Below are 24,469 nucleotides of genomic sequence, written 5' to 3'. Positions count from 1 at the left end.
AAGGCAATCTTCTGTTTGGCCTTCTATGGTAAGAATTACTGGCAGGTTCCAGAAAGGACATCCATGGTCCTCGGGTGGGCTGGGTATATGTCAGCTGGCCGGGTAGATCCATGGTGGTAACGCTGCCATTTTATAAGACAGACCAGATGGGCCAAGGGAAGGACATCACATTTATTAGGCTCCGACTTTTGCCCAGTCTGGGCCCTCCGAGAATACTTTGCAGTTCGCTAACATAGACTGGTAGGGGCTCTATTTCTACATGCAGATGGATTGCCACGGTCTAAATTTCAGTTTCCAGGAGTCTTGAAGATGACTTTAATTGCTGCAGAGATTGATCCAACTAACTTTAGTGCTCACTTATTCCGTATAGGGACAGCCCCTTCAAACGCAGGGTCTGGGCAGGATGGTCACATGGTTAAAAAGATAGGACAAAGAAGTCTGGGTGCTACAAACAATATACACACTTGCACATGGTTTAATTAAGGCCACCAGTAGTAACGTTATGATCTCCCTTCTCTAGCTCTTGTATTCGGTACACCAAGTATTATGCCCGCTAGCAAGCTTTGGTGTAGGTGCCCCCTGCATATGGATGGCCCAGGAGGTGCATCAGTCGGACGCCTTTGTGGAGCATGCCAGAGAAAGCGGATTCATCCTGTGGTGGTACACCCGAGAGGCCTGAAGATCAAAAACCTGGGGATGGTGGTGGAAAAACTCATACCAAGGGGGCTTCTGCCTCTGGTCCTGATCATTTTACATTTAGGCAGCAATCATTTGGTATATTTGGCCCGCAGAGATTAGTTTGAGACAAGACGGTGCTTGTAGCATTTGGTAACGCATCTATTTTAAACACAAGGACCTCATTTAACAGGGGTAGTTCCTCAGGGAACTTAGAGCAGGGAGTGTCGCCTAAGAGAGATGAGATGGTCCGCTTACCTAGGGGGACGACCCTCCAAACTGCAGCAGTGGCAGAGAAACCAGGCTGAAGGGTAAACCATGATCTCACAGAATTTTCTCTCGCATGGGGAAAAAATGGGCTGTAGGTGACTCAATATGTAACGTACTCTGTAAAAATCAAGAGCTGTTACAAGCATGTAAATAGGTTTGATGTGTGATATGTTTAGAGTAAAAAGTGTGCATTTATGAAGTACATTTTGTAATAATTAAACACGGCCTGAGTTTGATAGCAATACCTAAAGAACAAAGTCTTATCTCAGGCGGTCTTCTTACCAGGAAGGGTGGGGGAGGGTTTGGGAGGAAGGAGGGGGGGGGGGTTAGTGGTTGGCTGGCATTCAGGGTTAGTGGGGGCTGAGGGAATCTATGTGTCCCATCCATATAAAACCTGTTGAAAAGGATAAATCTATTCCCTTAGACAGTCCAACTGTATTAATATTTGATCCATACGCAGATCAGAGGCAAGATTAAGTCTAGGGTGATAAAAGCTGTAACATTTATTCCCCTTTAATGTTTATTCCCAAAAGGAATGGACACAAAAAATGTTCACAGATGAATACTTTAGCAAGTTAATTTATTGGTCCTGCAAATTCAAAATATACAGAGATTTCTGAAAGGCATACCATTTTAGCTGGCATAGCTTGAAACACAGGCAGTTACTCTAGACAAGTGCATACACAGGCTACACTTACAGTTGGCAAACTACAAGTCAAAGAAACAAAAATATATATATGTATAGTCATCTCTCAAGCTCTGTTGTAGACATTAAATAAATAAATAGCAACTCTATTTAAAAAATGTTAACAAAAAAAAAGTTTTCAAGTGTTAAGTTATGAAACAGGAAAATCATTGGCCATTAAATATTTCCACCCAATGCCGTCCAAATACAAATGCTCCATAAAGGTGAACTCTTGTGCATTTTTGGTTATAATATTTCTGCAATTTCTACAGCAAGGCTGCACAAATATACTCTACAAAACAAAAATATTAACAATAACTATTAGAAGGGACGTAATTGCTTTCTATATGTTGAGGATCTCCATTTCCCCTCAGGTAGACTTCAAAACATCTAAAACACCAATGAAGTAAATAAGACAGTGAATCGTGGTGTTACAGCATCCTGAAGTCGAATAGGCAATACAAAACACTGTCTCAAGTGAAGAACTACATTTCAGATGGTAATATTGGAGTGCTTACTAATATCAACTGAGAACATTGAAAATGATCAACATCAGAGAGGGAAAAAGTAACTTGTCCCAGCAAAATGAAAACTGTGTTGGAATAAGAAAACAAAAAATTAAGTGAGAGGATTGTCCTTTTCAAGAAATGGAGAGAACCAACCAAGTCAAGAGCATTTCAATGGAACCAGAGTCCTATGGGGCCTGCATTATCAAGTGCCTCTCTGCTGAGCCTCCGATTTACCGCCCATCTTTACATACGAAGGCTTAATCATCTCACAGCAGTTCGCAAAATCTTCTCAGAATTTTTCAGAACCCATTTATTTTTGCTCCCACCCTTACTTCAAAAATTACTACTTTGTACACCCCTCTAGTGCAAATCCAGATCTTTTCATAAAAGAAACTGCAGACACCACACACACAAATACACACACACATCAGGCCCCAGAAGGAGACAATAAATAATTGGGTGAGGGCACATGCCTGACTCCATTTGGCAATTCAGTAACTCCACATTTCTGGAGACACTACAGATCAAGCCTGCAAGACTATCTCCTGTTTAGCCACACATGTCCGACAATTTGGAGACCAAACTCAATACACACAGAAGAACATTATAGCAACGATAAAATATGCAAAGAGAAGACAATAACTAATCCTTCCATTCATAAATACAAGGTCTACAAAACCTCCTCACACTGGCAGGCTTCCATTTTAAAACATCAGGGTAAATAAGTAGGAGTTTGGCGCCATACATCAGCTATCAACTCGTGATAAGTCCTCAAACACACAAAGCATTTTCACTTTTTTAGACTGACACATTAGGCACTGTGGTCACCTTTCAGAAAACGCACTGGTAAAGGAAGGACTAATGTACCAGACCTTTCCACAGTGGATTTATGGGTTAACATTAGTGACAAAATGAAGAGCAAAATTTGAGGGTGTAAAGGGAACAAGAAGTGTTAATTTAATTGTAGTCCAATACTGCCGATGGGTTACTGTTGCTCATTATTTAAACCCAATTGGATGTTGTTGCGCTTAACTAGATAACAGCAAGAGTCAAGGACCACCTTTTAGCAACATAAATGTATTCGAAAGTCCTCATCAGCCACATGACCAAGCACAAAAACTATAGAACAAATAAACCAGTTTTGTGGCCAAGGATAATCTGACCTCTTAGTGGGTGCGGCCACACGGATAACCAGGTACATTCTGCCAACCCCCTGCGACTCGTGAGTGACCTAAACGGGAGGACACTGGTGTTGTAAACTGTAAGCTATGCACACAGCTACAGGGCACCACCCACCAGAAAAAAAGTTGTTTATTTAAAACAGCAAGTCCCTGCGCAGACCTTAATAGGCATCTTTTCAACCCCACAATGTATTTCGAAACCAAAAGAGAGATCACAACTAAAGGCAAGCAACGCCATCATATGGCTTCCTGATGGCTTGGACCATTAGGAGGAAACAGATTCCTGGTAGTAGGAGCTGCCCATCTTTATGTGCAGACTCCAGCCAACCAAGGTCAGGTTAAAGTTGCGTCCACTTTTTCCAGTCAGACAAATTTAACTTCTCTCCGCAGAATTACAAAAATTGGGATGAAAGAAAAAAACAATCCTGGTGATCTCAGCTCATCGGACTTGGTCCAAATTAACACCTGTGTAATCAGGGAATCTTCCCATTCTCGTCGTGGCACGTGACACATTTGTATTACTTTAAACACTGGTTACAAAACCCAACTAACCACGTACAGAAAAAACTGCCTGGGATAAGTAGGAAGTAAGTAGATAGGGCCAGCAAGAAACACTTAAGGTGCTTAATTTTTCACAGTTAGTGTCCCAAAGATCTTCTGCTATATATACTGCATTGCAAAATACAATACTCCTATCTAATTGGGCAAGCTGCTGGTCACCTTCCCCTTCCTTTCATTCATTCATTCATTCATCACACAGATGTGCCATACAAAAGTGTCTATGCTTCATCTACAGTATTCTGTGCATGATTCTACCAACTTGCCTAGTCGGCATAAAGTGCAAGCCAGTATACGATACAAGAGGACAGGTACAAGAGGTTCAGACTTGTTTCCATGCGTCTGTTCTCCAGGCACAAGAATCTTTAAAATGAATAATAAAAGAATAGAATATTCGCCTGAAATAAAATGCTTCACCATGCATACACGGAGGTAAGTTTCAATGTATGCGCAATGCTACTGTGCACATAAAATATGCTGTAAATAAAAAAAACTATATTAAAAAGCCATGTATAACAAAAGCCTTTGTACAATCGGAAAAAACGATGGAGAGGGGGTGTGGTGGCTTTGAAGTGGTAAAAAGATTTTATATTCCAAAAGCCAAAAAACACACTTCCCTTCAATCGAAATATATAAAATGATCATGCCTTTGGAGAGCCCATTCATTGCCAGTGCAAAACGCCAAATACCATTTGTACAGTCTTTTTCTGATGCTTGGAGTAACTCTTCGGTGTCCAATGTCATGTTACTCCTAGGAGAGAGTGGCACCAGTACAGGCGGTTTTAATTTTACAAGTCCTCTTCTTACCCTGTATTTTCCTTGTGAGTATAAAAGTACACGCGTCAAGACATGTTGAGATGAAATTCGTAGAACAAAACAGGGTGGTACGAATGACTTCAGAGTCTTCGGCAACAAATAATGGCTCATGTCTAGGAGGCTACTTTCTTCCGCCATTTTCTCTTGAAAAGTCCATTAAGTTTAAGGGTCAACTACAGCAGTAGCCATTGGCCCGGCTTGACATCGAGCCTACCATAGGAGGGTCAACACGCAAGCTTCAGAGATGTAATGGAATGAAAAAAACAAAAGTATTGTTTATTGACTTGTTGAATCCCTGGTGGGTCAAGACTGCTTCAGAAAGGGATTCATGTTCTGCAAGGAAATGAGAAATCTAGTTAGACTTCCGTGTGGCGCATCTACAGGAATAAATGGTGGAGTTCTCATGCAATTGAATTGAATGCTTTAAGGCAAGGCAACATATCAAGTGCTAATCAGCAAAGTTGGCACAAACAAATGTCACTGCAGAACAACCATAAAACAAGATGCTTTTAGAAAGGGAACACAAACCCATTTAAAACATTTAAGTCATTGAAAAGTACTCTCTGATGATCTACTTTCACATGCCTCAAAAAGCGAGCCCTAGGAGACTTAAGACACTTGGATTTTCAGATTTGGGTGGTAAGTGGGTCTCAAGTACGCCTGTTTTTCTCATGCCAAAACCCAAAAGATTGGTGGGGTCATTCTACAATAGTGGCTTAATCTTTCGGCTGCTTTGCAAATCCGCACAGGTCCTGCTTTAAAGATGGAACAATTAGAGGCAGAACATGCATACAGAAAGTCCTTTTGAGTAAATGTATAAATGGGTTGTTATTCCTTTTAACCATTCAAATGCCAGCGTGCTGTTCGACCAATCAAATTTTCAGGATTTGAAGGCTCACCAATCAAACCCCAGCATTTGAAGCCTTAATGTGCCAGTGTAGGTTCAGCAGAAAGCGGTCAGGGACTTCAAAGCCCTACTGAGAGCAGACTTAATTGCTCTAAGCAGAGGTGGCAACCGGGGGAAAAAAACATGTACACATCACATTTTATACACTAAGCGTGCCTTTTCCTTTGCATCTTTATAACCTATTTTGGACCTCCACAAAAATACACAGAAACCATTTGCGGAATAATACTCTTGTTCTCTCAATCATAGCCCAATACATTTCTTTAGACCGTGTTGGTGTTTCCAACTTTATATTTGGGTTGGGGGTAGGGTGAAGTTATGGAAGAATGAAAGGGAGGAAATGTAGGGCTGCTTACTGCAAAGCCAAAGGCCCCTTTGTGTTTCCAGTATCACACTATTTATTATCGGGCTGGGACGGAGAAAGGCTTGGTTAGGAAGAGGCAGGTTGTGGAGCCGACGGGTTTAGGGAGAAAAGGATTCCCGCATAGCCCTAACTGTTATTCTACATGGCACCATCTGTGGTCCAGAGAAAAGGGTTGTGACATTGTTGGGTTGTTAGAGATGTGGACGCCGCTAGCTGGACAAAAAAATATGGTACTGTAAGGAATGGTAGCTTGGCTTTTTTGGCTCAAAAGTTTCTGGCAGAGCAAAAGCTACAAAAAGGTAGACAGGGAAAGAAGGATTGAGCATGTATGGAAAGGAGTCTCAAGGAGGATGGAATTTTGACACCAACGTCCCAAAGTCAAACATCAACAACTTTTAATAATGAGGTCCAAGGAGGCAGTTCCCTCTTTAGGGAAGAAGCCCCCAAATCTACACTACCCCACTCAAGGTTAAAGATCAAGTTTGTGGCGCATAAGTGACAACCGAACACCATAACATTTGGTAGCAACAGATCTATACTTTTTTTGTTCGGATAAAAGCACTATTACAGCAAAAAGATTAGACCTAACAAACCCAGGGCTGGTAAATTAGCCTCACAAATGAGTCTCATCGCTTAACACTGGATCTTTTAAGTCTGCACGGTCATACTCAACATGAGGACCGACTATCTTAATGTAACAAGCTCTTGTCCTTTATTGAATCAGACACAAGGGCATTAAAGAAGCAGAGACATCAAGGACATTCCTTCCCACCAAAACCAGAAGTGCACTAGATAACATGAACACTAAAGGGTGGGCACACACCAAATATCGCCTTCAATAAATGTATGTATTGTGTTACTTTTTAACACTCCTCGTTCACCCATTCCCAACACCTCTATTTATTCCACCCAAACCTCATCACATCCAGTGTGACACTGCTGTGATATACAGCATGTCAAAATACTTCAAGAATCAATTAATAAACTACATTTAAAAAAATGAATACACCTGGCTATCAATTCAGGACTGCAGAAAAGCAATATTAGTAAGTTCCAATAAGCCGACTGTGAGAAGCCCACAATGCTTTCAAAGGGAAAAAGTTGCTGTTAAAAGCAAGAATGCACACCACATTAGTACACAGTGAAAGTCGAAAGAGAAAGAAAGTTACTTACATACATGCCTGCTCTAGTAAAGGCTACAAGGAAGAAAGGAGGAAGAAATGTTACTCAAGGGGCAGGTTGGAAACAAGATATAGGACAGACACATGCAAGAATCAAAGCCTGAAAATGTCTCAGCGTTTCCAAAAATTTACTTCCCATATTGGTATGGAGGTGGAAAAGTTACTGACTGGACTCATTCATATTACAATTTCATTCTATAACATTAATTATTATTGTTGTTATTATTATTCTGCGTGTTTTAAATAGTGCATGGCTACCTAAAAAAGGTTTCCCCGTGCTACGCTGATTGCAAAACGAAGGTTGCACCGGAGTGCTGTCCAAGAGGAAACATTTAGGAAAATTGCAGAGTTTAAAACAGCCACGTTTTAAGCAACTTATATAGAGGGAGTTGTTCGGTCTTAATGTCAGAGGCAGAGCATTCCAAAGTTTTGGTCCAAGAAAAGAAAACACTCGGCCTCCTTGACAGGATTTCCTAATTTCGGGCATTGCGGCCAACCCAAGATGGCTTGAACGCAACGAGCATGCAGGTGAATACAAGGACACCAAAGATTTAAGGTACAATGGTGCTATGTTTGGTAAATATTTGTGCATGTAGCTCAGCGCGTTGAATTGCACATGTTGGGTAAATGGGCTTTAAAAAGTAGTGTTGTGGTTTCAAAGGAAGGGCTGTGTGATAGGAATGTGAATGGTACAGTGTGCTTCCTGAATACTGGAACAACAATATCAATGGGACAGAATATTGAAAATAAAACAAAAATCGACAAGCGAGTCTTGATTTTCTATGCCCTACTCTTTACTTCCCTATATGCACTTACCTTTCCATATTTCGTCCCTCTATATTCTGTCCCCAATATCAGTATGTGTAAGGAAATGCCTGTTTTTGTATAGTCACCGCCAAGTTTTCAGACTGACTCTGCTGGTTATTTAACTCAGAGTGCGCAGAGGCCTGATAACCAGACCTTAGTGCCAGTGTCCCGACCCTAAAGTGTATGTAGAATTGGCTGTACCCAATTGGGATTGGCTAACTTACATGAAGGCCCTAGTATATTGATCCCTGATAACCAGGGCATGTATGTTAGAGTGGTACCCCAGGGCTTGCAGCACTGGCTGTGCCACCCTGGAGGTCCCCCAAGTAAAACGAGTCCCAGAGTTCATCACTGCAGATTGGTAGAGCAGTTGTGCACTGCTAGACTGATTTTGTCATTGTGAGCAACGGCAAAGCCACGACTTCTGTGCAAGTCTGTGCACCTCTGTGCAAGTCATCCCTCTAGCAGGCCTACCTAGTTTTAAGGCAGGGTGCAACATAGAACACAGGCAGGACATGTACTTTACATGTCCTGGCAGTAAACATGCAAAACACTTTGACCCCTCAGCTGTGCTAACTTCAGAAGGGTGCAACAAAATTGAGCACTCCGAGGTATCAAACAACTTGATCGATACATTAAGCTGAACTTGTATCCCAAGTCGAAATTAATGTAACTTGTTGCAGTGTGCAGCTTTAGCAAAGCTGTCACTTTGTTGCCTTTAAAACTCCTATGCCTTCTCGGGCACACATGGAGTCTGTTGCACAAGACAGCTTTCTGCCCCCCTGGAGAGACATGCCTACAACTCAGGAAGGAAAACGGTGAGGGACTGCAGGCGAGAGAGGAGTTACCTCTCTTCTGCAGCAAGCCACTTTGGTGTGAACCTCAAAATGTAGGCTTCAAAGGGGAAGCTGCCTTTGAAGGGCAGGCGTGTCACATTAGGGAGGAGGGCTGTCCTATTTTTTAGGCAGACTGGCATGGGCAGCAGAGGGGAAAACCTGTTTTCCCAGGGGGTGTAGTCCTAAGTATGCCACATATCAGGGGTGGGCTAGGAAGGTCTGAACACCAAGAGTGTCTGTCCAGCTTGGGAGTGGGCAGAATGACGCATACTTGGATAGCCAGATGCCACACTGAGACGGAACCTGGTAGCCCATTGGCTACCAACCGCATTCTGCCCAGAGGGCATGTTACGAGCATAAGAGGGGCACCCCGACCTCAAATGGCTTGGAGGAAGGTTTGCCCAATTTCACAGAAAGACCAGCAAAAAGAGGCTGCACTATCGAAGACTGCAACTGGTAGCTAGCGAAGAGGGGGACTGTGTCTGCTGTTTCATGCTCTAAGAGAATCGGTCTCCAGAGCCCAGTCAAGCCAAGAGACTCCAGGGACCAGCCAACTGGCCTCCTGTTCGCAGCACATGGAAGCAATAGCTGAAGAAGTCTACTAGGGCAAGTGGTAGCCCAAAATCTTCAAACCACAGCCACTGTGCCACACCAATGACCAAGACCTGACGCGCAGAGTTGCACCAGAGTTTGCTTAACCTGGGAGTGCTGACGGAGAGTTGCTGGGAGCCTCAGAAAGTTATTGACCCAGGAAAGATTGGCCTGGGACCACGACACCAAGCAACAGGTAGTCCAGTGGCGATTGGACTTCGACCTGACCGGAAAGGCCCATGTGGGTCCAAACCATGCAACCAGGACCACGTCACTATCTTCGTGGACGGAGGAATCCCTTCAGGAAGGGCCCTGTGAACTGTGTCGCAACCATAGCATCCTTAGAGCAGTTTCAGCATCCTCCGTCCCTTGCATCAGGACCATTGCATCGTGTATAAAGTGCCTGGAACTGCTGTAGGATTGCTTCCTCTGTGAAGATAATGGTTATTGAAGATCTTGCTTGTCCACCTGAATAGTTCCCTGCTGGAGTTGGTTGGCACAAGTATTTCTAGCCAACTGCAGTGACACTTACAGGGTGACCAGAATTGTAAAGCCAAAAAACGGGGACATTTCACAAGAATAGAAGGACTACAATTTTACTTCAAGTGATGAGAGTGCTCCATAGCAAAGAATTACAGAACAGGCAGTAAGAACCGAATTAAAATGCTATGTTTGAACCCAGTAGCTTGCCTGTTAACTAAATTGCTTTCTTGACACAACTGCTAACGATCCCTGCTTTGTAAAATATAGAAAACACCTCCCACCGTTTTTAGTCGACCCCCTCTAAAAACCGGGACATGAGCTAAATTTCTTGAAATCTGCTGGGACAGCTGGTGAAAAACAGGGACCATCCTGGCAAAACGGGGACGCCTGGTCACCCTATCCTAGTAAGCAGAAGAGGGGCGACTGTCCGCCCATGTCCACCTACTCCCTGCTGTGGGAGCTGCTTCGGGAAGAGAGCCTGGGTGCTTGGCACTGAGCTCTTTAGTGGGGAGCATATTTTAGGGCTCCGCAAGGATAGGCAGTGTAGATAAAATATATATTTTTTGTTCACAGATCTTCTGCAAACACTTGCCACTTCAGTACACATAACTGCTGCAGGAAGATTCGGTTAAAATCAACGTAATTTTACCAATGGCCCGTCCCTGCCACAACACTACCCAAATCCTTGGCCGGTCTGAATACTAATACTCGTGTGCATAAATAAAGTACGCACATATTTCATTCAATAGGTCATATAATCGATTATTCAGGTACTTACTAATCATGTATGAAATGAACCCACTCTGAATCACTGATTTTTGCAATTATTAGAATCATTCTGATTGTCTAGGGTATTTTTGGGGAGTATTCAAGTCAATAAAAAGAGTCAATAAATAGAAGACTAAGACAGAAACCTGCGGCAGCACCATTTGGTCTCAAGCAAGGCTAGGAGTAAAACATTAGCTGCAAAAAAAGGCAGTTTGGAGGCAGCAGGAATGCCCACATAATCATGAGACTGCGCACACTCATAATGTACAAACATAAGCAGCAAAATCACACAACCAAAAGCATAAACGGATGAAGGCAGAAGAATGAAACTGACTTGCACAGACATGGACGGCGAGGGCACCTCCTGCGACAGGTAGCTTGGCAGAGCCTCCGAAGCAGAAGCCATGTGCTCCTCAAAGCTGTTGATTCGTGGCTTTTTGGTGGGCTCTGGGCTTGCTAGTGGGGTAACACTATTGCGTCTCATGAGCATGTTAGGTCCCTTCTTTGCTTCCTACAAAGAGGAAACAAAATGAAATAAAAAGAAAGTGGCCAAAGTTAGTACAAAGCTTTATAGCAGCAAGCAAGCACCCACATTCCTCCAACTCATCCAGAATTAAGCGTGCTCTATACTGGGTGTATGTTACACCTAGCCGTGGCAGATGAGGATAGGTTAAGGTGAGTTAATAGAAATATTTTAAAATTGAAGAAAGTGGAATTAAGCAAGATCCAGGAGAGTCTGACAATTTTGCTGTTGCCAACTAGTGCAGGTGACCTTTAGTACGATCCTAGGCTATTTTAAGAACAGAATTTAAAATCAAACCGGGTTTAATAGTAGATATCACATTCTGGTCTCCATATTAACGAAAAGGCATTCAATCATTAAAGCTAGTAATGCCACGGAAGAGACACAGATTTCAAAGTAATGCAAGCCCATCAAAGGGTGCCACAGACCCAGGGGAAAGACAGGAAAGCAGTCTTTCAAAGATATGATGGAGGCAGATATAGACAAGAGGCTCGAGTATGTTATAATTGGGATTTCTGATGGGGCTGTTCTATTAAGGGCTACACGGTCCTTTCTCCTTGAAACGTGCTGTAAAATTTCAGGAATGATTGATTCCACTAGAGTCGGTTACTCCATGGCTGGCGAAGCCGGAATCACGCTCTGTATCACTGGACGAATACATAAAACAAAGGCAGAATTGAAGATTGCCTTGAGAAGGTCATGCTTGTCCAGAGGGGCCAGCCTAGACCCTGCAGTGTTTTAAGAAGTAGGAACGTGAGTAGACTGGACTACTTGGCCTTTATCTGCAGGACGTTGTTGCTTTCATCCCACTGGTGAATCAGAACACTGTCTACTAAACGACTCCACCTCCGCCTGGAACACACTGACTTTCTATTTTTATTAAACTCCACACACATGGTTCACGAATACTAATTTGCACGTTAAAGCTAAACAGGGAGCGAAGAGGAAAGAATAGCTCAAAGTGCCATTAACAGGTTTATGTTGACAAACCCTCAATTAGACTGGGCATCCATCAGAGAAAACTGGTTAAAAGAACTTTCGAAGGAGCACCCCAATAACCACCTCTAAATGAAAGAGCAATATATGTATGCAAATAGCGCCCGCTACCAGCAGCTTGCTTGATAGACACGAAGTAGTACAAAGTTAGTATTTAAAAATCAAGAACTTATACCAAGTTACAAGAGTGGATACTTCCAGATTAGTAGTCCTATTTCCTCCGCTAAAATAATTCTTTCAAAGTCAGTTATTTGCCCCAACGCCCCGCCTCCCCCCCTTGAGGCAATTGAAAATTCTGGAAAGATTGATAAGCCACTGTGTTATTTGGCACTGTCAAAAAATAAAGTCACTATAATAAGGCACTAATAGGATTTTTATAACAGTAACCTAAAAGTAAATAGTAGTAGATTTGCAGAAAGCAAGTCAGAACCAAATGCCTCACCTCTGGTCGGTCCCGGTGTGTGTTCACGGCTTCAATGTTCAAACAGATGGATTCCACTCGACAGCCTTTGAAAAGAGTGAGGAGAGAGGTCATTGCACAATCCTAAAGTAGATAATGGAGAAGCAATAGAAGCTTAACGTGCAGTGCTCAGAAAGGTAAAACCTCTTACCATAGGCAACAGGCGTGAGCTTCAGTACAGTGTGGAGAGGACACTTCAGGTAGGGCATTTCATCTGCAATAGCAAAACAAACAGTTTCAGGGCGTTGCAACAGACCAGAGAGAACATCTTCTATCAACAAATAAGGAAATCATCTAGTCCATCGCTTTTCATATTTTATAGTTCCGCTCCATATTCCCTCCCTCAAAAAGCAGAGGCCCATAGGTACGCGGGTATGTAAGGGGGCGGGGAAGCGAATAAGAGAAGAGGAGTATGGGTGAGGAAAAGGCCACATTTTATGCATTTGATATCTCATAATTTTTTGTAGAAAAGTATGATACTTGAGGGGGTAGGGTTGAAGACCGGTTTACAGCGTGGTTTACTGGAGCATTGGGTGCAAAATAGCATTTTCTGAAGTATTGACATTTTCTTATTAAAAGGAGGAGGGAGAAACTCATAGTTCACTTTCTTCTCTGCTCACCTGCGCTCTTGTCCAGGAAATAGGCCAAGAGGCACCTCATCACCGCCTGGTGACAAATCACGAGGACATTCTCCTGCCTTTCCAACTCCATAATGACCGGCTCCAAACGCTGCACCAGGTCTTGATACGACTGAAAACAAGAAAGGCACATGAACCAATTAAAAGAACAAGTACAACCAATTTCCTTTCACTTTCTGATAGTTTCTAGAAGATTCCCCAATGTTTCTACCACTGAATGTGTAGGACGAATAGGTAAATCGAAATGAGGGCGAGACTCATTTTACTGGTATAAGTTTTGACACCTTGAGCTTAGCTCCAAAGTCCTACTCCAAGGCTTACAGGTATACAGGGCAGTGGTCCGGAGATGTGTCTGTCTAACCTGAGCTATTAAACCACAATGTAGACAAGTTGAGAAAAAAAATAAATGAAATTAAAACGTACCTCCCCCGAGGGATAGCGGTAATAGTATTTGTCCAGGTCTCTCAAAGCAAACTCCTCTGGGTGCTGTTCTTTAATTTCCTCATAGGTCATCTCTTCGCATACTCCCTACAGGAAGCAAAAGCACCCCAAAGTGTAAGTTGATTGTGAAAATGGTTTTTGGCACACACATCACAGCCAGTCAGTCAGTCTAAAGGAAGATGATCAACCAGGTATTTCTGAAATCCAGGGTCCACAGACTGGATTAAAAGAAGGCCTTCCAGCCTGTGAGCGTATACTGTACAATTACAAGATCAACAGTATAATCCTTTCAAAGACTACACAGTGTGGCACCTTCAGGGGCTTAATTTGCACTTTTGATGTCCTTTACCCTATGTCACATATCGCTACATTACAACACTGAATGGTACGGGACGCTCATTCAAGTGGATAACATATTTTTTTTAAAGAGCGCTGCAATACAGGGCCATAATTCACATTAACGACAACCTCAACATTGTAATAACTTGGGAGTGGATGGTAGTAGGATTTATAATTGTACTTGAATTATTCGCGCCACCCAGTTTTGAGTCGGGGTATTAAATACAGAAAAATAACCTTCACACAGCGGAGCCAGTTCAAAGTCTGGACCAATCTGACAAGTAAAAACTACTCAGATCCCTACCGCGTCAATTTCGTTCAGTGCTTTCCATTGCTCATATGGCAGCTTCAGTGCTTCCGCTGTTTGGATGGTCATCTTCAACTGACTGGTCCACACTTTCAGATCTTTTAAGTTCTGTTCCTCCACAAAATGCTTCAATGCAGTGGAAAACTAAAAAGCACAATTACATGCATTAGTTATTGTCATCACTATGCCCTCGCTTGAGCTTATTTCACTTCTGGAGGACATGCTTGCCCTCTAGGAGCATCCTACTACAAAACCACAGCACCAGTGACAACAGCTCCCGTACCTTCTTGCCCCTGTTGGACAGCCCAGAGTCTCCTCCAATCTTCCCCTTCAGGTTGGATTCACTTTCTCCATGTCGGCACAAGTAAATGGTCCGGGGCTGGACGTGAATGTTCATCAAGTAGTAGACTATCCTGCTTTGGATGTGATCCTGGACCTTGTTCACCAGGAACCTCCGGCCAACATCAATGACCTTGATTAAAGAGAGATCCCTGCAACACCAAAACACGAGTTAGAAGGGGCACAAACAACCAATTGTTATCAAGTATCAACCCGTTAGAAAAGCAGTTCTGTCTGCAGTGGAAAGTGTTCAGAGCAGCTACTTCAAGGTGCTAGCCAAATCTGGACTTCTTAACAAGGAAAAGGTTTTTGCAACATACACTGCTAAACAACATTATCTAAAGTGGACTGTGCCGGTCTGTTGCCAAGCATTTCTAAGTGACCATCGAAGTTGAAAATGTGCCCTACTGTCTCTGACAACCAAACAGCAAACATTAGAACGTCCCCCAGCTCAGTTGGTTGGAGTGAAATGTACGACGGTTAGGAAACAGGCTCAACCTCAAAATGCAGACACTCATACTTAATTGCTTTCAAAGGGCATAAGATAAACGAAATTACACAAAACTATAAGAAGTACTATGCAAAAAAAAAAACGGGTAAAATAGCTTTTTTATTTGTTTCAAATAGCCTCAGAATATTATCAATACAAAAACTGGTTAAAAGCATACATGTGTTCTACTGGGCTTCTTTTTATGGAGAGTTAAAAGAGGTTATCAGAAGGGCCAGGAACCCTAGCTCATACCGGTCATAGGCATCGGGGTCCATGGGCTCGTAGCTAGCCTTATAGCAATGAATTCTCTTCATAAAGTCTTCCAGTGCGTCATTTGAATTACAGTCTCTGTAGTCGGGGCTTGACAATTTTACTTCCTGTGAAAATAGGAAAAAAACACGACCATAAATGAAAAATCCAGCGAACACTCCCAAGATGCAAGAACTTCTTTCCCTCCTTTTAACGTTCCCGCGTGAGGTTTCTTTTTTACAGGGGAGCTTAAAGCCCTGATACACCACCACCATTAAACGATTATAAACAACTGGATTTTTTTTTAATGGTACCCAGGAGCCAGGACTCCCCTCGTTAAACGATTCTAAAGACATGTACTTTTTAATTTCACATGAAAGAAGGGTGGATGCAGCCACAGAGAACGAAGGCATCTTGCATCAACTTCAAAGTTGAAAGGGAGCAGTAAGAGACTCAATAAGTGCAAAATTAGTTTTCATTTAAAACCAAGGTAGTGTTAGGAGAGCTCAAAGCGAGTGGGGAAGCAATTTGTCTACACCTCATCAAATAGGAGGTTACTCGCGGCTGAGAAAGTGAAGACAGCAGTTGGAGCTTTCAAGCATACATCACAACACTGCTCATAGGGAAATGCACCTATGAAATGGGCCAAACAAAAGCAGCATATAGAAGATTTTAAATAACACTGCCGGTGCAGACCTCTTGCAAATATAGCCAGCTCAGATTGCCATCAACAGGCTCATAGTTTAAGTCACCAGGATTTCAATACAGTGCACTAAGCCATGACACATTCCAAAGTATGTACTTTGAGCACATTGTGGTCTAAAGGCACTGGACACCCGGACGTGGGTTCAATTGCCTTTCAGTCAGTCCCACAAATCCATATTCGCAAACCTCCGTTTTTTTCTACAAATTCTTGATGACACAACAGATATGACCTACTAGTTGGAAAGCCAGGCCAGTAACCGAGTCTGCATGAGCCCATATTTTTAAGTTCCACTCTACAGACCACCACAATCCCAGGATAGTACACTCCCATCGGACTTGGGCCACCTTACCCGCCGAGACAGAGACGTCACATCCTGTCCCGCCATCAAGCTGAAGAGGTCGCCTACAAGGCCTGTGGAGAAACCAGAGAGACCGGGAGCCATCGTATGTAGCATGGCATGGTTGTTACTCAACTTCCCCCCCCGCCACCCAAAACCCGGGGCAGCAGTAAGCATCAGATCAGACCCCTTCGATGACTGCTTGAAACTGCTGTGGTCATTCCCCTCTAAGAGGGGGCTTGCTATACTACCTTGGCTAGAGGACACTTGTGAAACAACGAGGGCAGCGAGCCCTTACCAAGGGCAGTGGAAGGAGTGTGCACTCTGCTCCGGGGTACTCTTTACAGCCATACACACCAGGGCTGTTCCCGTTGACATTAATGGGCGCTGTAGAGCGAATAAGGCTGCAGCCTTCCACAATAGCACTCAAACCAGGTTCTTCGTGCTGAAGCAACCATGAATAGAAAAATAAGGGTCTTGAAGCCTCGCTCCTTTCATACTGTACCGAGCTAGAAGCTCTGTGGGGGCTCCACGCAGCAGGATATTTAGTGTCCTTTGAAGAGCAGTTAGCATGCTATGGAATCTACAACGGTACCAGAGGCAGCAGAATGAGACCAGGATTGTCCTAAGGAGTCTAGGAAATTACGTTCAAAGGCTCTAGTAAAGCCAGCCTTGGGATGAGCAAAGACACTCCCCCAAGTGTATAGCCAAAGCGCTGCTGAAAAAAATGCATGCTGCATATGGCTCAGTCTCTGTTCAGGCTGTATTCCTGGCGTTCTGTTGCAGTGATTCCCCACCACCCCATTAAACTATGGGCAAGTAACCTCTCCTCATGCAGGTCTGTTGATGCAACCTGCTCACCGATTTTCTATTAACCCCACATTTTAAGAACACAAGCGTTTCTTAAGCCACCACTGGCTCCAGATGGAATGTCTTAACATGCAACATTGTGAAATTAATATTTACTGTTACAATACATAGTTTGTAGAACACTGACAGCTAACCAAACAGTTTCCAATGACACCTGCCTTTGCTGGTGCAGTTTCTTTTTTAGAATTTCATAGCGAAAAAGGATAGCACTATTACAATTAATAACCACCACTTGGAATCCCTCCCTCGTGGTAGCATTTCATTCCATTAGGCCCATCTTTCCAACAGAGAAGGGGGATTAACCATCGCAGTTGCTGCACCCTAACAAAAGCAGACGTGCCCGAAATGCTAGGGTACACTCCCTGCAAATGAGACCACAGAGACATCTTCTCCCACCTCCAGGTGTATCACATTTAGGGTACGATGATGAATATGAGGTTTTGCTGTTTACAGGTCAAGTTTGCGGGTCAATCAGTGGCAGGGTCCCAGCACTGTGTGAAACTCAAGTCAAACAAACCGCTACTATGGAATACACTCAACAGCTTGAAGTCATCCTCATGCTCCTCAGAGGACACACCAAGTTTGGACTGACAAGAGAACGAAAGAGGCAGATTGACAGCCATGAGAACCAATGACTGGGAAGGATGGTCCCCATTAAATATTTAGGTATCACCATTCGACGCACTAGCAGATCTTATCTAGCACAGAGCATCTGCTTCAGAGTGAAGACTAACTGGTGCACTCTCTATCTTAACTGGGTTGAATGGACGCAAAGAAAAGAATAGACCACATTGTAGGTCAGAAATTCTATAGTTTCCTCTATAATCCGCTATAAGCAAGACAGTCGGATGTGAACATGATATGCTCCAAAGACCAGTTTAGATATCCTGAAGGTCTTTTGAGAAAAAATATTCTCCCAAATTCTGCCTTACAGGCACTGTAGGTGCTCATGGGAAAACCAAAAAGAGGCGGAGGCATATGATGGCATCTACGGTCAACGCATCGCAAGCAGCAGGTTGTCTTATTTGAAAAGCTTAGCTTAACCATAATGGAAAGGTAACAGGAACAGAGTGCAGATGGTGCTGTATCAAAGATTTTTGGGAAACTAAGAAAGCGATAAGAGTGCACTTTTCGAAACAACATTCCAGCATTAGTGACTTACCATGACGTTGGTGGCTACAACACTTGGGTCGTCACACACGGATTCGATGAAAAACACCTAAAAAGGTAAAGAGATCTTGATTCAGAGCACACATTTTAAGACACATGTATGCATTATCAGAGGACAGCAACGAAGTAGGCTTGTGCGTACCTAGACAATCCAAAAAAAATAAGGATTCACCATAATTTACACAGAGAAATAAATCAATTAAAAAACATACTTTGAAGCATGTCCTTAGCACTTATTTGCACCCCTAATATTGAAGACAAAAAGTAATTAAAATGTTTATATTGATTACATATCCTAACCACGGACCTAACTTTGTATTGCATGACTTATAAGCACCAGCCTCACAAACGTGCAGATCAGGACAGCCTCCGATTCCCCATGTAACAGCTTTACACCATATTATGTTAGTACAGAGACAACCATAAGCTTTGAAGAGGGAAAATACTAAATATAAGCAACTCAAAAAAACACTGGCAGCTAGGGGAACTGTTGCCACACTACCTTGAGTACGGACTATGTTTCAAATAGAGGTTGCCCACCTCAAATAACCAGCTATCAATTGGTCATTAGATATATGTGAACACAAAGCGCGGCAACAAAACAAAGTATACACAGAGAGAGTTTTTCATGAAAAAAACAAAAAGCAAAAAATAAGACTGATCTAATGTCTCAGAACTATTTTGCTATTATTGTGATGTGTGTGTTCCTAAAGATGCTGGTTCTTTTACATACATATCATACATATTGTGTCAAATCACACCATGATTTATTTAGTTACCAAGGTAACGAAATATAGACTTAAGTGTTCCTTGCATGTTTGCAGCCCGAGGGAAGCCTGTGATTGGGTGAAATGGGTTCGCTGCACTTGTTTGTATTCTTCGAAGAAGAGCACGATTAACAAGACAAACACAAGCAAAGGACCCACTTGTCGTATTATTGTTTTTTGCTTTGGTTTCATGGACAACTCTCTCCATGTATACTTTGATTTGTTGCCTCTCTCTTTGTGTTAAAAAATTAAATAGAACACTGTATGAAAATGTGAACTGGCTTTTCACACCTGCCTCAAGTGACTAGGCATCCCTTTTTTGTGGAAGGACCAGTAATTGGTTCCTCTATTCTGACCTCTCATAAGTATTATAGGATCTCTCCATCTACCCCTTCTGCTTTGCTATACCAATCAATCAAATTTAGCTTTATTCGAGGTAAAACACTCATAAAAGCATAAATACAAACATGACATTGTTACTGCTCCATAGTTACAGTAATCGCTTTGACAGTTCTATTAAAAGCAGGGTTTATCATTAATATAAAAAAGCATTTTGATCAATTGAATTTAAAATACACATAAAATACTGGTATGTTAAAAACATTGTTATACAAATTAAAAATTCAAACATCACCCAGGACAAAATATCATTCAGTGGAAAGAAATTCATTTCTGATGGACGACATCCAGCCCAAGAACTTTGCAACAGCGAATGTGATGACTGGTAGGCTTTGCTATACCTACAACTAGCTTTCCACATAAGGAAGTTGCATCAGCAGCTACACATAAGCCAGTAACTAGGTCCTAGGTTAGTGCAAACAGCACACAGCAGCACTATAAACAAGACAGGGGCAGAGCTAGGAATTAACCTCTTCAGCAATTCATGTGGAAAGAAGTTGTCCAGGAAAAAATGTAACAAAATGGGTTACAGGTCCGAATGGTACATATTTATTAGTAATTCAAAGGTCTCAGAACTAAGCCTTGAGCATTAGTGATTAAAAGTCCATGAAATACGAGTTGGTTATCAATAGTTAAAAGGCCTGGTGTGGTAGACTTCCTGCATGGGGGGGTGGTGTATGGAGTTGTGGGTCATGATTTTCTAGACCCAATCCTGCACCAGGAGATAAAGACTGGGGGTACATGTTCTAAGCTAGGGGTTAAAAGGCCAAGGGGTACCCATGCATTATGGTCAACAGGCCACAACAGTAAATGTCATGGTGGGGGTTTCCAGGACCTGGAGTTACAAGTTTCGAATTAAGGGATTACCAACCTTAAATCCATGATCTTTGGCAAAGTTCACAACCATCCCTCTTCTTTCTCTGGTTGTATTTGTGGCATCAAAAACCTTCAGAATCAAGAATCAAAGCGAAATGATGGTTAAAAGATTAATTCAACAGAGGACTAGAAGTTATAAGACAGGTATTTCCAGGACTAGTAGGAACATTAAACAGGTAAGAAAAAAATAATAAGCACACAGAGTGCAAATATACTGTATAATGCTTCATCAAGAACTACCTCGCCCCACCCCCCCAATTAAATTCCTACTGAAGCCCTCGCGTCTGCACACACCATTTCATTCTTCATTACAGAGCCTATCCCAGTGACACCTCTTTAGCGGAATTCCTCTTTTAGAACAAGATTGGGTGTTCCAATTGAAATTGATCACAAAATGCATTCTTAAGAATAAGGATCTTCAAAGAAGTTTATGAAAGGTCCTTTTAGAACTTGCTTTCATCTGAGCTAAACAAGGCCCAAACCCCTGATTAACCAACATGGAAAGTAAGAAACTAGATTTTGACAAACTGACTGCCATTACAAAATTTGCACAGAAGAAACAATACCAAAACTTGAAACTTACAGCAATCTGGCCACCTTCCTCAGTTAGGTAAGACTTGACATCTCGCAGGGCAGCTAAGGCACAATTTCTGTAGAAAAGGGATAGAAAAAAAGTTAGGTTTAGAAATATACGTAGAAACAGTGCTTTAAATGGGCTGGTACTCACCGGTACGGAGTACCGGCACTTCCGAATTCTCTGGCCGGCAGTACCAGCACTTTTCTTAGTTACGGGAGAGTACTGGTTCCCTCATTTAGAGCACAGCAGGCTTAGGTTCGGTGACTCCTCCAGCTCAGGGCAGACGCCACTCTGCTTCCGAGGAGCTTCCTTTTACAGAGTCACTGCTGGAGATTCCAGCAGTGCTCACTTGAATGGCCCCAGACTGCAGGGGTCTGAGAGGGCTCGACTTGCGTCATACTGCGATCTACAGGGCAGGGTCTAGAAAGACCCTGCACTGTCGATCAGGTGCGCAACGGCTATTAGTCTCAAAGTGTTGAGGGCCCCTCCACCCCCTTCCTCCATCAGGCGTGTGAAATGGGCTGGGGCTGCCAGTCATTAATCCTGACCATTTAGGGAAGTGCACTGGCCGTACTAAAGTGAGCAGCAGCGCCACACAATCCTCTACCTTCCCAAAGATGTTTTTTTCATCTTTTTGTTCAGCACAGAGGCTGCTTTCCTTTGTGTGCCCCTCTGTTGAAGCAGGAATCGAAGATTTAAAGTGGATAAATGAGGTTTCTTCAAGTAGTAACATCATAAGGGCCCACACACAGGTGGAAACAGTAACGTGTGAAGAACTGCTCTCAAACTATCAAATCCGTCGAACATTCTATAAGGTTATTTATTAAGATAAATGAACGTCCCAACAGATGACATAATCAACACTAGTCTACCAATTAAATAAAAGGTCTGGAGAAATATTAGATGAGTATATACAAAACAAGCATAGAAGGAAGGCGGAGGGATGAATGTATAGAAGTGAGGTGGCAGGTGAAGTTAGGATAGCCACTTCCCTCACCAGACATTTGTTGAGTTCTGAAATCTTGAATGGGATTTGAAATGGTATTTTAACACAGATTTGTGTCGTCAAAAATCCTGTGCATTTCTTGTTAACTTTAATAATCATATATATATATATATGTGCTTGCCGACCTGTGTGCCTATTTTTGTGAGAGAAAGAGGGAGAGATTCAGGACACTCTCAGGAGATATTTTAAAGGGAATGGGTGGAAAGCTTTTGTGTTCATTTCTGCGTGTTTCGCTCTCCATGGGTGTGCACGCTTGAGAATATATAAGATTTTCCAAAACAACAACAAATAACATATGGCATTAAGAAGCAGCAAATATTACAAAACAAGGAAATGTTAACATGTAATCCGTTTTGGCTTTCTTTTTGTGTGAGGAGTTAACCTGTTTTTTTAACAAACGCATTTCTCATGTGTTTTGATATGTGCTGTAACTGGTACAGAGGTCATTATGTATTATCATATCTTGCCCTTAGCCCCGCCACTAGCCCAGCCCATTTGCCACACCTCTAACTCATATTTGCGAGTACCTGCACTTATTTTTTCCCCATTTAAAGCACTGCATAGAACCCCATCTTTCTTCCCACCCAAGATGAACACCAAGCAATCAGACAAGGTTAAAGATGTCAAGCAGTCTAAAATTACGTGAGGCCCACAAACCACTAGCTTGATAACCATAAAGGAATGTATTAGTTGACAGGATTGGTAGGGTGGAAACGGAAGATGGTGGCAGGGATATATTGAAGGTGAAAGCATGCTATTTAGAAAGGAAACTTATCTTTCAAGAGCCACTGAAATCTGAAACTTACTTTCTGACTCTCATGGCATCCTCGTTGTCTGGACGAAAGAAATCATAGGAGCTGTAATGTTTCACTGCCTCACGACGGTACTCTCCAACATTGAAAACTACAAGTAAGCACAAGAGGAGAGTTGTTAAGATTTCCACACCCCCACTCCTTTCCGATGGAAAAAGAGAAGCTAATGTCTTATTTAGAACATGAAACAATTAAGACCGGTTTGGCATAGAAAACCGAAGTGGACACATTTCCTTTTCCTACTCCTTACATTTACCAAACCTTGGAGCATCATCCTCACCTTTTGTTGGGACACCCATCCAGTTGAGATAGCGAGTCAGTTTCTTTGAGATGTAGGTTTTTCCTCTTGCTGGAAGTCCAACCATTACAATCACAGTGGGAGAATTGGTAAGCTGAGGTCCGCAAGCTGCAAGATGGAGAGAACGAAATAGTAAGTCATGGACCTCAGATGTTTAGAGTAGTGTGTCAGTGAAAATTCGAGAAAAAAAACAAAAATGTAATAAATACAATGTGATGAACATCAGCCAATCCAGGCACAATCCCACATTTAATGTCCTTAGATGCTGGCATAAATAGGATCAACATAATTATTCAAAACGTTAATTCGGATATATCTACAAAATAGGTATACATCTGAATGTTTCCATCATCCACCAAGTACTGGAAAAGCACAAAACTGCATGCTTTTCCTGCCACTGGAGATCTGGGTATAGATGCAGGTTGCCCCTGGAACTCCTACAAGGGACTTCAAACAAGGCACGGAGCATTCGCTTGAATCTCTGCAAAGGGTGGGAGCTCCCTGCGCAAATGAAGTGTCTAACAGGAGCCCGGGACTTTAATCCGGTTAAGCTTTATAAAAACAACCTCCCCCTTGGGTTGTGCTTATAAACTGGACCAGATCGCCAGCGCCCCAGGCAGAGGCAGTGCACTATTAGCGCCAAACTGTTGAGTCCAAACAACTGGGGGGGGGGGGGGGGGGGGGGGGGGAGGGGGGTGGGGGCGGGCTGAGAGAAAAATTCGGGAGAGGGGGGGCGGGGGCTGAACATTTAATCAGTAGGCAGAATGGAGCAGCAGGGGTTCTTAGAAGGGGGTGAAACAACTGCCAGGCCAAATTAACATTCAAATGGTCTTTTAAAGACCTGTGAAACGTTCGGGTGCGGCTCTGTGTGTGCCCGGGATCTGTCTCAATGCGTTAATCTTGTGTGTGTAATGTAGGAAGGGTATGTGACCGATCACCTAAGCGGATTAGCAAAAGTGAGGGCAGAAAAAGAATTGGTGTCTAAAGTAGTTGAGGTTAAAAATACTCTGGTGCCCCTCTTTGCTCTGGGCCTTTGGCCTGCGTGCCGGTCCAACAGCAGACGGAATCCAGCAGTGACCAATATACGAATCTCGCTGCCATCCACCAAAATGAGCAACGGCCCCCACGTGACCGGCCTGCCCGACAGTAACCCGCTTATGGCCGTGCGTGCGAGGGAAAAGCGGCCTCGTCAGACAAGTGGCGCGGATCAAATTGATGCTTCCGGCAGAACCGCGCGG

The 24,469-nt window shown here is 42.9% G+C and overlaps 1 protein-coding gene across 8 annotated transcripts in view; it reads right to left on the bottom strand.

Annotated features, from left to right (window-relative positions):
- Nucleotides 1–1,508: 1,508 nt before the first annotated feature.
- Nucleotides 1,509–24,469, bottom strand: part of PFKFB3 (6-phosphofructo-2-kinase/fructose-2,6-biphosphatase 3) — a 293,716-nt gene continuing 270,755 nt past the window's right edge. For 2 of the 8 annotated variants that reach the window (XM_086918948.1, XM_086918946.1), the window contains exons 2-16: nucleotides 23,214–23,339; nucleotides 22,928–23,024; nucleotides 21,122–21,188; nucleotides 20,534–20,608; nucleotides 18,489–18,545; nucleotides 15,417–15,541; nucleotides 14,619–14,826; nucleotides 14,333–14,479; nucleotides 13,672–13,776; nucleotides 13,231–13,360; nucleotides 12,762–12,824; nucleotides 12,593–12,657; nucleotides 10,966–11,142; nucleotides 7,139–7,161; nucleotides 1,509–5,027 (exon numbers count right to left, since the gene is read on the bottom strand). In XM_086918948.1, the coding sequence (XP_086775074.1) occupies nucleotides 5,021–5,027; nucleotides 7,139–7,161; nucleotides 10,966–11,142; nucleotides 12,593–12,657; nucleotides 12,762–12,824; nucleotides 13,231–13,360; nucleotides 13,672–13,776; nucleotides 14,333–14,479; nucleotides 14,619–14,826; nucleotides 15,417–15,541; nucleotides 18,489–18,545; nucleotides 20,534–20,608; nucleotides 21,122–21,188; nucleotides 22,928–23,024; nucleotides 23,214–23,339 (1,472 nt within the window). In that variant the 3' untranslated portion in view covers nucleotides 1,509–5,020. The remainder of the gene's footprint in view (nucleotides 5,028–7,138; nucleotides 7,162–10,965; nucleotides 11,143–12,592; nucleotides 12,658–12,761; nucleotides 12,825–13,230; nucleotides 13,361–13,671; nucleotides 13,777–14,332; nucleotides 14,480–14,618; nucleotides 14,827–15,416; nucleotides 15,542–18,488; nucleotides 18,546–20,533; nucleotides 20,609–21,121; nucleotides 21,189–22,927; nucleotides 23,025–23,213; nucleotides 23,340–24,469) is intronic. The other 6 variants (XM_086918949.1, XM_086918947.1, XM_086918952.1 and 3 more) reach the window with 4 other exon arrangements.

Source organism: Lissotriton vulgaris, chromosome 1_1 (assembly GCF_964263255.1).
Source record: "Lissotriton vulgaris chromosome 1_1, aLisVul1.2, whole genome shotgun sequence".
NCBI classification, from domain to species: Eukaryota; Metazoa; Chordata; class Amphibia; order Caudata; family Salamandridae; genus Lissotriton; species Lissotriton vulgaris.
The sequence above is the reverse complement of the archived record's forward strand: the minus strand, read 5'-3'. Positions and strand labels throughout refer to the sequence as shown.